At 52.8% G+C, this 12,671-nt stretch overlaps 1 protein-coding gene across 1 annotated transcript in view; it reads left to right on the top strand.

The window, feature by feature from the left end:
- The first annotated feature begins 2,313 nt into the window (after positions 1–2,313).
- The window catches only part of LOC140394880 (GRAM domain-containing protein 2B), an 86,023-nt gene continuing 75,665 nt past the window's right edge, over positions 2,314–12,671 (top strand). Inside the window, exon 1 of the mRNA XM_072482028.1 lies at positions 2,314–2,428. Coding sequence (XP_072338129.1) covers positions 2,418–2,428 — 11 coding nt within the window. The 5' untranslated portion in view covers positions 2,314–2,417. The remainder of the gene's footprint in view (positions 2,429–12,671) is intronic.

Genomic DNA, 12,671 nt, shown 5'->3' with positions numbered 1-12,671 from the left:
GCTTCATTGAAGTTACTGCGAAAAGCCCCTAGTCACCACATTCCAGCTCCTGTTCTGGGAGGCTGGAACGGGAATTGAACCTGCGCTGCTGGCCTTGTTCTACATTATAAGCCAGCTGTTTAGCCCACTGTGCTAAACCAGCCCCAGTATTACAGAATTCCAATATCCATTGTCAGCAGGGGATGAGAGGTCAACATGTTAGCATGGTGCATATCCCCGTGCCCAACCAGGTCCAACGGGTTACACGTGGCCCCGGTTGGCACTGCGGGCACTGCCCCTGCATGCCCCCCCCCCAATCTCCGCACCCCTGGCTCAGCCTGTGCCAGGCACCTTGGGGGCCTCCGGCCCTGGTACCCAACTCTGTTGCCAGGGGTACCATCGACTGACACTGCCCTTGCCAGCGGTATGCTCCAGGGCCCTCGCCCGCCTCCCCCGTAAGGGCTACAGTGGGCTTTGCCCTTGGGTGGGCACCTGATGCCATGCCGGCAGGTGGCAGTTATGTGGGGTGTGGCGGAGGGTGGGATGCGGGGATGGGGGAACCCATATGGCAGTTGTCAATCAGCAGAACCAGGGGCCAAGGTGGGAGGTCAGTGGGGTGCCCAGCAAGATGGCTGCCTTGCAGGCGTGGCAATGGTGGCCCCGACACTGCCCCAGTCCCGTGCGGGGAAGTCACCCCGGCCCATCTCCTGGTCACCCCCTTCCCCCTGGCCTTGGCAGGGCCTCCCCCACTCCCCACCCTACCCAGCCCAACCAGGTTCCGGCCCGGCAGCCCACAGTCGCGCCTCTCTGAGTCCTACCTCCTCTTTCTCCCTCAGCAGCCACGCCGATTTCACAATCGGCACCATCGGCAACTTGGCCTATCGGAGGAGGAGAATCGCGGAGGCCCCGGAGACTACCGGGGCAGGCGCACTAACGATATGCAAACGGTGTTTACTATCCGTGCATTCTGGGCCTCATTGACCCCACCGTTGAGATGACAGAGAATTGCGATTTGGTGTCAAATGGGCGCCTGTTGCGATTTTGGGATCAGAACCGATTCTCCGCCAATCGCGTTTCCCAAATTTGCCATCAGCCAACAGAGAATCCCACCCTGTATGGCTTCAAGAAGCAATTCGATATGGCACTCAGGGCGAAGGGATCAAAGGATATGGAGGAAAGTGGGATGAGGCTATTGAGCTGAATGATCAGCCATGATCATAATGAGTGGTGGAGCAAGCTCGAAGGGCCGAATGGCCTCCTCCTGCTCCTATTTTCTATGAAAGTGGTTCAGAGAAGATTCATCGTACTGATTCCTGGGGTGAAGGGATTGTCTGGAGGGACGTTGAACAGGTTGGGTGCATTCTCATTTAAATGTAGACGAATGAGAGGTGATTTTATTGAAACATAGACGAGCAAGTAGCAAACTCGATAGGAAGGTCAGAAATGTAAAGAAAACCGGATATCTGAAATAATATTGGAAAATGTTGGGTATAGACAACAGTTTGATCACTATTCTGTCCCCCCCGCCCCCCCCCCCCCCCCCCCCGCCAAATATCATGACAGGCGGAATAACTGGCAACATTTTTAGTGTCTTGTTTTTCATGATCAAATTCTAAAACTTCACTAATGCGTATCTGTATACTTTGGCATACAATATATTCACACCATTACGTGCCAATTCATGACTGTAACTTTTATTTTTCTATCAACTTTTCAAAAGTTTTGCAAGTGGATAAGTACCGTTAAAAGTGTCTTTCAATCCTGTTCAAGCTGGTTTAGCACAGTGGAGTAAATAGCTAGCTTGTAATGCAGAACAAGGCCAGCAGTGCGGGTACCAGCCTCCCCAAACAGGTGCCGGAATGTGGTGACTAGGGGCTTTTTACAGTAACTTCATTGAAGCCTACTTGTGACAATAAGCAATTATTATTATTAAGTACAATAAATATTGCGGTATTAAAAGTTTCTTCATCTACTGTTACCACGCACAAGTGTATAAATGCAAAAGCAGATATTTATGTCCTCGTTTACATGCTGCATACAAGTCGCTTGACCTCTGATTTGACAAACTCAAATTCCTAGTGATAAATTAGACAATAAATGTTGTGACAAACTGCAGAGAAAACCCATAGTTTGCAATGGAACTGGGAGAGCTATCATAATATTTAATTGATCCTTCCCTGACCTTTTGTATAGCTAGTGTTGGTAAGAAGCTTTAACCTATGATAACAAAAGCTTACCAACTACATTGCGTAATTTATTCTAGAGTGCTGTATATATAGACGCTGCTGAGATAATGGGTGTGACTTTTGATCTGCGTTGCTGTTGAACTGTTTCAAGTCTCTCTGTGCTACTCTCCTGTTCTGTAACTGCTGTACAGAGCTGGGCAAAGCACAAAGGAATCCTGGTTCTTCCTGTCAAAGAGAAAAATAAATTTAACTATGATAAAAAGGTAAGAGAGCTACTTAAATAGAGAAGCGTGCGTGTTGCAAGGTAAGTGCGCCAAAGCAACAGCTCCCTGTCTTTGTGAAATGGACTTTGTCAGAAATATCAAACTATTTATATAGAAACATTTGGGCTATTTTCATTGACCTAGGGTTATATAGTTAATTCAAAGCTATCGATTGGATTGTTCAAGATGATCAAAGGACTCGATAGGGTCGATGAGGTGAATTTCCTCTGCTGTGCGAGTTCAGAACAAGGCTGAATAATGTTTATGTTCGGAAACATTTTTCCCACATGGAGAATAGTGTAAACATGGAACACTCTTTCCCCACTCCTTAAAAGCTGAAGCTGGCAGTGAGGAGGAGGAAGGGGGGGTTTAATTGAAAAAGTTAAAAGTTGAGATTTATTTTCATTGTCCGTTTATGTTGATGGAGTTAAATGAAGAAAAGGGGAAGCTTGTGGAGTATTTATATTGATACTGACCAGACCAAATGGCCTGTAAATACTTGGTTTTCTGAAGTCTCGTGCTGTGACAAGCTTATTTTGGTAGTTAAAGAAGGAATTCTGGCCGTGAAATATTTACTGTGCTCTGAAACCAGCCGAAATGACCAGGACCACGGCTCAACCCATCATTCAAAGAAAGACATGTCTAAACAATGCAGCATCCCTCCATTCTGGCCTGGAGCACTAACTGGATTGTGCCGAGGCCGTGAGGTGGGCATTCCTGTCCCTTCTGAAATGTAATATTGTCACTGCAAAAACTCATTGCCATGTGCTATAAAATTAAATGTACCTCAGCATTCTGAAACTGTAAATATTGTAGCTCCAGCTGCAACTCAATGACATTATCATATTTTCCTCTCGTTCTTACAAAAGATTCAAATGTACCCATTTGCAGAGATTTGATGGGAGGTGAAACTTGAACTGCATTTTCAATTTTCCTCATCAAGTGGATCATATCCATGAAGAGCTTTACTTAACTTTAATACCAATAAACTTGAATAAAATATTTGGCAAGTCACGTTTTTTATTTTGTAGGTTAGAGCAGCTGACAATTTGGGAAATTTGCAAAAAGGTTCCTGAATTGTGATCTTTGCCTTCAGAGCTGATGTGTATATCTGCTCATTGTTAGCTTTGGAGTTTGCCCTACGTTTGCTCCACGCACAAGTTCCTGGTCGTTGCATCAAAAACAGCCATTTGTAAGTCATGAACTTACCAGGAATGTGTTATTACCTGCCTACTTACCATTGGCTGGGGACTAATGACAATCCCACAATCCTGTGGGAGTATGAGCTTCCCCAATGAGGGGGTCGGAGAAACCATTAGTAAACTCCTAGTATAAATAAAGCTGGCCAGTTTAGGAACCAGCAGGAAGGAGTGTGCAGCAAGGGAAGTTGCTGCTGCTGTTATATATACATGTTATTGTAAATAAATGTTATTACTTTGTATCCTTAAAACTCGTGCTGGATTCTTCGTGGCCCTCACAAAAGAATGAAAGGTCAAATTTATTTATCACCTTAATGTCAGTACATCTGCTATTGGTGCTTTTCTGGTTTGATATTTGTATTGCTTTGTAAACTTCTTATGCATTTTGAAGCAACATTACTTGTCTACAAGAGATTTAAACATCCAGCCTCTGCAGTTTGTATTGCTTAGCACAAGAAAATGTTTGATATATCAATCCAACTAGGGGCACGGTTTGCTTTGTTACCATAAACATTGGTCCACCAATAATTCTTGCTTGCTTTGCATGATTGCGGGAAGTTTGAAGGGTTATTGGATACCCTCTTTGGTTCAGTGACCTGAGCAGCTTAATTTTATAGGACCTGACCCCTGCTGCTCTTGTATTTGTAGATAATCCAAGTGCGTATAAATAGTAACCTTATTGAGACCTGAACTCAAAATTCTCACCTTTCATACAAGTGCTTGTTTAATTGCTCAGAACGTGCGCAAAATAAACACTTAGAAAAATAATTTTTCTTGTATGCAGACAAAACATTTTAATGCCAGGTTGATGAGCTTCTTTATTGATTAGGGAACTTAAGGTGAAGGAGCCCTGAGGGGGCAGTGACCACAATATGATAGAATTTACCCTGCAGTTTGAGAGGGAGAAGCTGGAATCAGATGTAACGGTATTACAATTAAATAAGGGTAACTACAAAGACATGAGGGAGGAGCTGGCCAGAGTTGATTGGAAAAGGAGCCTAGCAGGGAAGACAGTAGAACAGCAATGGCAGGAGGTTTTGGGGGTTATTCGGGAGGCACAGCAGAAATTCATCCCAAGGAGGAGGAAACATGCTAAGGGGAGGTCAAGGCATCCATGGCTGATCAGGGACATCCAGGACAGCATAAAAGCAAATGAAAAAGCAGACAAAGTGGCGAGGATTTGTGACAGGCCAGAGGATTGGGAATCATTTAAAAGTGAGCAGAGGACAACCAAAAAAGCAATAAGGGGGGAGAAGGTGAAATATGAGTGCAAGTTAGCTAGTAATTTTTTTGGGACTCAGTCCAGCGCCACCACAGTCAGGGGAGGGCCGATCCCGTGCAGTGGGGGACATATTCAGGGCCGGGGGCACTGTGGTGAGGCAGTCTGGGGCGTGCGAGCCTGCTGAAGGGGGGGACTATTTTGTGTGCCGGGTCCGCAAGGGCCGCCGCCATGCGCATGCGTGGCCATGGACCCGGCCTTTCTCCGGGCCATACTGGCAGCTGGAGCCCTGTGCTCTACGCTGCCTTCCTGCTAACCCCCCCCCACCCCACCCCCCCCCCCCCACCCCCCCGCCGGAACAGGGAATTGGTGGCCAGTGCCTACTTTGCTGATGGTGCCGGCCCACTATCCCCACCCTCCACAAACCCACCACAATTCCCCCACCCTCCCAACGCACACCCCCACCCACCCTTTCTCCCCCAGTGCTCTCAGTGATCCTCAGCATGCTTGGTCTTCCTAGCTCTACCATTACATCTTGGTGTATTCCCAGGATGCACTTCGGGGGCGAAATTCTCCAGTATCGGCGCGATGTCCGCCGACCGGCGCCAAAACGGCGCTAATCAGTCCGGCATCGCGTCGCCCCAAACGTGCGGAACCTCCGCATCTTGGGGGGCCGAGCCCTAACCTTGAGGGGCTAGGCCCGCGCCGGACTGATTTCCGCCCCGCCAGCTGGCGGGAAAGGCCTTTGGTGCCCCGCCAGCTGGCGCAGAAATGACATCTCCGGGCGGTGCATGCGCGGGAGCGTTAGTGGCCGCTGACTGCATTCCCGCGCATGCGCTGTGGAGGGGGTCTCTTCTGCCTCCGCCATGGTGGAGACCGTGGCAAAGGCGGAAGGGAAAGAGTGCCCCCACGGCACGGCACAAAATTCGGCAACCGGCGGGGGCGGGATTCATGCCAGCCCCCGGCGATTCTCCGACCTGGCAGGGGGTTCGGAGAATCTCACCTCAGATGTGGAGGCAGCTAGCTGCCTATCTCATCCCGTGTCCTTCAATGCCCCTGGTGGGCATCCCCTTGGGGATCCAAGGCCAGAGGGCCCCGGCGAACATGTTGGCGACACATTCACAGCCGTGTTGCTCTGTTCCGGGTGTTGGCTGTGAGGTGTGACCTCATCAGAGGGGTGGAATTGGGGCAGCTGATGGCCACCATCTCCACTCCATGGGGCGGGTGCGGGTTGGCACCCAGCGCCTCCTCCTCCATATCGGTGCCCATACGGCCCTGGGGTTCACCTTGGGAGGAGCAGCTAGCTCCAGCCCCGGCTGCCCCAGCATCATCTGGCTTGGGAAGCCTTGGCAGTTTCCCAATGTCTGCACCATGCTGCCGACGTCCTACACCTGGCTCTCCACCCTGGCAGTGTTGGGCTCAGTGCCGCTCATTGCCGGCGACATCTCCTGTGCCCGTAGCCTTTGGGACTCCTCCAATTGGATATGGATCTTCTGAAGTGACGCTGACACCCTGAATGTCCTGGTTGCTTTTATCACCTCCATCAGCTCCGGGTAACCCTGTTCCAGAGGCTCAGCATCAGGCTGGGACCCAGCTGGGTCCAGGGATCCAGCAGCCCTCCAACTGCTGTCTCCCCTGGTGGTTCCTGCCTCCACCTGATGTACATCATCAGCAGTGCGGTGCTCACCAGATTGTGCCCCAGAGGCCTGACCACTAACATTTCCCACCGAGGTGTGTGTCTCTGCGCTGGTGGCGGGAGCGGATGACAGCTGTGACACCTCAACTGTGGCATCCTCAACTCTCTTCCGAGGTGGTCTCATGGGAGGCAGGAGAGGGGGCCACCCCGGATGGGGGAATGGACATGTGGTCCATGGGAGGGATGGGTCAGTCGGTATGGCAATAACAACTCGCGTGTGACAGTCCATCCGGGTGAGGCCTGGCGGTTCCTCGCCTCTGAGCCATGGACCTACCTCCGTGTTCATGACCGCTCTATCCTCAGCCACCCCCGTAACATCCAGGCCTGTTCCTCGAAGGTCATGAGAATTCTTCTGCCGGGCAGCCCTCCGCCGACCTGGGCCCTCTCCCGCCAACTGTGGGAGAGCTTCTCCTGTGGAGACTCAGAGAGGGCATCGTTAGCCACACGTGCGGTTCACGTGGTGCGGTCGCGGGGGGGGGGGTGAAGACAGGGTTGGAGTGATGGGAGGGGGGTGAAGGGTAGGTTGGGGGGGGCAGACGGAGGGTTGGGGCGGCAGTTTGGGGGGGTGCTGCCTGGTGTATGTCATTGACCTACTTGCGGCACTGGAGGCCAGTCCTACTGGTCACACTGCCCGAGCGTCGATGCTGCCACCATCCCAGGTGGCCCTGTGGCTTACCCTCCAGGCCTCCACCCCCTCTAGGAGCCTCCCCAGGTCTGTGTCTCCAATCTTGGGGCCGGTTTTCTATGCGCCATAGCTGTAAGTTGAGTGGGGTTTGCTGTGCCAGTGCATTTCAAGTGCTGTTTGCCCTTGTTAGCAGGGGGCATTCTGGCTAAGTTTGCCGATGATACAAAGATAGGTGGAGGGGCAGGTAGTATTGAGGAGGTGGGGAGGCTGCAGAAAGATTTAGACAGTTTAGGAGAGTGGTCCAAGAAATGGCTGATGAAATTCAACGTGGGCAAGTGCGAGGTCTTGCACTTTGGAAAAAAGAATAGAGGCGTGGACTATTTTCTAAACGGTGACAAAATTCATAATGCTGAAGTGCAAAGGGACTTGGGAGTCCTAGTCCAGGATTCTCTAAAGGTAAACTTGCAGGTTGAGTCCGTAATTAAGAAAGCAAATGCAATGTTGTCATTTATCTCAAGAGGCTTGGAATGTAAAAGCAGGGATGTACTTCTGAAGCTTTATAAAGCATTAGTTAGGCCCCATTTAGAATACTGTGAGCAATTTTGGGCCCCACACCTCAGGAAGGACATACTGGCGCTGGAGCGGGTCCAGCGGAGATTCACACGGACGATCCCAGGAATGGTAGACCTTTTAAAATATATATATTTATTAAAGTTTTTTAACACAATTTTTCTCCCATACAAACAATAACCACCCCCCCCCCCCACCCCCGTAACAAAAAAAAACGAGAAATCGCGCAGAGCAAGATATATACATGGCAAAATTATATATTTACATAGCTTTGTACACTGGCCCTCACCCGTACGTGCCAGTTTCCCCAACCCTTCATGTTATCTCTTGCTCATCCACCCTCCCAGGCAGACCCCCTTTCCTCCCCCCTCCCCCCCTCCCAGGACGTCCCCTCCCCCCCCCCCCCCTCCACCCTCCCACCCCCCAAGGTTTCTGCTGCTGCTGACCGACCTTCCTCTAACGCTCCGCGAGATAGTCTAGGAACGGTTGCCACCGCCTGTAGAACCCCTGCGCAGACCCTCTCAAGGCAAACTTAATCCTCTCCAACTTTATGAACCCAGCCATATCATTCATCCAGGCCTCCAGGCTGGGGGGCTTCACCTCCTTCCACATTAGCAAGTTCCTTCGCCGGGCTACTAGGGACGCAAAGGCCAGAATGCCGGCCTTTTTCGCCTCCTGCACTCCCGGTTCGTCCACTACTCCAAATATTGCTAGCCCCCAGCTTGGCTTGACCCAGACTTTCACCACCTGAGATATTGCTCCCGCCACTCCTCTCCAGAATCCCTCCAGTGCCGGGCATGACCAAAACATATGGACATGGTTCGCCGGGCTCCCTGAGCACCTTCCACATCTGTCCTCTACATCAAAGAACCTACTCAACCTCGCCCCCGTCAAGTGCGCTCTGTGGACCACCTTAAATTGTATCAGGCTGAGCCTGGCACACGAGGAGGAGGAATTAACCCTACCTAGGGCATCAGCCCACAGACCTTCCTTGATCTCCTCCCCCAGCTCCTCCTCCCATTTACCCTTCAACTCTTCTACCAGCGCTTCCCCCTCTTCTTTCAACTCCTGGTGTATTTCCGACACCTTGCCCTCCCCGACCCATACACCCGAGATCACCCTATCTTGAACTTCTTGTGCCGTGAGCAACGGGAATTCCCTCACCTGTCGCCTCACAAAAGCCCTCACCTGCATATATCTAAAGGCATTTCCCGGGGGTAACTCGAACTTCTCCTCCAGTGCCCCTAGGCTCGCAAACGTCCCGTCGATGAACAGGTCCCCCATTCTTCCAATCCCCGCCCGATGCCAGCTCTGGAACCCCCCGTCCATCTTCCGCGGGACAAACCGGTGGTTACCCCTGATCGGGGACCACACCGATGCTCCCATTGCACCCCGGTGCCGTCTCCACTGGCCCCAGATCCTTAGCGTTGCCGCCACCACCGGGCTCGTGGTATACTTTGGCGGCGAGAGCGGCAGCGGTGCCGTCACCAACGCCCCCAGGCTCGTTCCTTTACAGGACGCCATCTCCATCCTCTTCCATGCCGCCCCCTCTCCCTCCATAACCCACTTGCGGATCATCGCCATATTTTCTGCCCAGTAGTAGCTCCCCGGGTTTGGCAGCGCCAACCCTCCTCGGTCCCTACTGCGTTCCAGGAACCCTCTCCTTACTCTCGGGGTCTTATTCGCCCACACAAACCCCATAATACTCCTGCCTACTTTCTTAAAAAAGGCCTTAGTGATCACGATGGGAAGGCACTGAAACGCAAACAGAAACCTCGGAAGGACCACCATTTTGACCGACTGCACTCTACCCGCCAGCGAGAGCGGTAACATGTCCCATCTTTTTAAATCCTCCTCCATTTGCTCCACCAACCTCGTCAGATTCAGTTTATGTAGGGTCCCCCAACTCCTGGCTATTTGGATCCCCAGATACCGAAAGCTCCCCTCCGCCCTCCTCAGCGGTAGGTCCCCTATCCCTCTTTCTTGGTCCCCCGCCTGTAATACAAAGAGCTCACTCTTCCCTACATTGAGCTTATAGGCCAAAAACTCCCCAAACTCCCTTAGAGTCTGCATGACCTCCACCATCCCCTCCATTGGATCCGCCATGTACAGCAACTGGTCATCCGCATATAGCGACACCCGATGCTCTTCTCCCCCTCGGACCACCCCCTTCCATTTATTAGACTCCCTCAATGACATGGCCAATGGTTTGATCGCCAATGCGAACAACAGGGGGGACAGGGGGCACCCCTGCCTCGTCCCTCGGTACAGTCGAAAGTACTCCGACCTCCGCCGGTTCGTCACTACACTCGCCATCGGGGCTCTGTAAAGGAGCTTAACCCAATTGATAAACCCTACCCCGAACCCAAACCTACGCAGCACCTCCCAGAGGTACTCCCACTCTACTCGGTCAAAGGCCTTCTCCGCGTCCATAGCTGCCACTATCTCCGCCTCTCCCTCCTCCGATGGCATCATTATCACGTTTAAGAGCCGCCGCACATTGGTGTTTAGTTGCCTGCCCTTTACAAATCCCGTCTGGTCCTCATGGATTACCCCCGGGACACAATCCTCGATCCTCGTGGCCAGCACTTTTGTCAGCAACTTTGCATCCACATTGAGGAGTGTGATCGGCCTGTACGATCCACATTGCTGTGGGTCCTTGTCCCGCTTTAGGATCAAAGAAATTGTCGCTTCCGACATTGTCGGGGGCAGGGTCCCCTCCTCTCTTGCCTCATTAAAGGTCCTCACCAGTAGCGGGGCCAACAGGTCTGCGTACTTCCTGTAGAACTCCACCAGGAATCCGTCCGGTCCCGGGGCCTTCCCCGCCTGCATGCTCCCCAAACCCTTGCTCAGCTCCTCCAACCCAATTGGTGCCCCCAAACCAGCCACCTCCTCTACCCTCGGGAATCTCAGCTGATCTAGGAATCGTCTCATCCCCTCTTCCCCCGCTGGGGGCTGGGATCTGTACAGCTCTTCATAAAAGGCCTTGAATACCTCGTTTATTTTCGTCGCACTCCGAACCGTGGCTCCCCTTCCATCTTTGACTCCCCCTATTTCCCTCGCTGCCATCCTCTTACGGAGCTGGTGTGCCAGCATCCGACTAGCCTTTTCCCCATACTTGTAGGTCGCCCCCTGCGCTTTCCTCCACTGTGCCTCCGCCTTCCCTGTGGTCAACAGGTCAAACTCCGTCTGGAGCCGTCGTCTTTCCCCAAGTAATCTTTCCTCCGGGGCCTCTGCGTATCTCCTGTCCACTCTCAAAATCTCCCCCAATAACCTCTCCCTTTCCATACCCTCTGTCTTCTCCCTATGAGCCCTAATGGAAATGAGCTCTCCCCTGATCACCGCCTTCAACGCCTCCCATACCACCCCCACCCGCACCTCCCCGTTGTCGTTGGCCTCCAAGTACCTTTCGATACACCCCCTCACCTTCCCACACACCACCTCGTCCGCCAGCAGTCCCACATCCAGCCGCCACAGCGGACGTTGGTCCCTCTCCTCTCCCAGCTCCAGTTCCACCCAGTGCGGGGCATGGTCCGAAACGGCTATAGCCGAATACTCCGTCCCCTCCACCCTCGGGATGAGCGCCCTACCCAGAACAAAGAAATCTATCCGGGAGTAGGCTTTGTGTACATGGGAGAAGAAAGAAAATTCCCTGGCCTGCGGCCTTGCAAACCGCCATGGGTCCACTCCCCCCATCTGATCCATAAACCCCCGAAGTACCTTGGCCGCCGCCGGCCTCTTTCCAGTCCTTGATTTGGAGCGGTCTAGTGCTGGATTCAACACTGTATTGAAGTCCCCTCCCATTATCAGGCCTCCTATCTCCAGGTCCGGAATGCGCCCCAACATGCGCTTCATGAATCCTGCATCATCCCAGTTCGGGGCGTATACGTTTACCAACACCACCCACGTCCCTTGCAGCCTACCGCTCACCATTACATATCGCCCTCCATTGTCCGCTACAATAGTCTTGGCCTCAAATGACACCCGCTTTCCCACCAATATTGCCACCCCTCTACTCTTTGCGTCCAGTCCCGAGTGGAATACCTGTCCTACCCATCCCTTTCTTAACCTGACCTGGTCTGCCACCTTCAGATGTGCCTCTTGGAGCATGGCCACGTCCGCCTTCAGTCCCTTTAAGTGCGCGAACACTTGAGCCCTCTTCACCGGCCCATTCAGGCCCCTCACATTCCACGTTATCAGCCGGATTGGAGGGGCTCTCACCCCCCCACACCCCGCCGACTAGCCATCTCCTTTTCTGGGCCAGTCCCGTGTCTACGCCTCCCTCACCCTCCAGTCCCCCAGAGGGGGGATCCCCGTCCCAACCACCTCTTCTGTGTCCCATTCCCTTTCGGCCAGTGCAGCAGCAACCCTTTCCCCCCCCTTCCCCCCCTCCCCTCCCCTCCCCCCCGCTAGACCCCTGTCTAGCTTTTTTGCTTCCCCCATGTCACTCCCGTAAGTCAGCTGACGCCTGCTGACCCCGGCTTCCCCCGCCGTCTCATTGACCTCCCCGCGTGGGAGTCTCCCAATCCATATGCATTCCTTCGTTCCCCTTCCCGACTTTCCAAAGCCCGATCCGGCCCCTCTGGCGCAGCTCCTGTCACGGCCTTGTCTCTCTCCCCCAGCCCATGTAACATTTCCTGCGCGTGATTGACCCCCTATATACAACAACCATCACACATCAAACCCCAAAACATCCCCCCCATCCTCACAAACCCTCAGTTAGAGTCCAACTTTTCGGCTTCTACAAAGGTCCACGCCTCTTCAGGCGTTTCGAAGTAACAGTGTTGGCCCTTGTATGTGACCCACAGTCGCGCTGGCTGCAGCATTCCGAATTTCACTTCTTTCCGGTACAACGCCGCTTTGGCCCGGTTGAAACACGCTCTCTGCTTTGCAACCTCCGTGCTCCAGTCCGGGTATATTCGGATCTCTGCATT

This window comes from Scyliorhinus torazame, chromosome 18 (assembly GCF_047496885.1).
Source record: "Scyliorhinus torazame isolate Kashiwa2021f chromosome 18, sScyTor2.1, whole genome shotgun sequence".
Taxonomy (NCBI): domain Eukaryota; kingdom Metazoa; phylum Chordata; class Chondrichthyes; order Carcharhiniformes; family Scyliorhinidae; genus Scyliorhinus; species Scyliorhinus torazame.
This window is presented reverse-complemented; position numbering and strand designations above follow the sequence as displayed.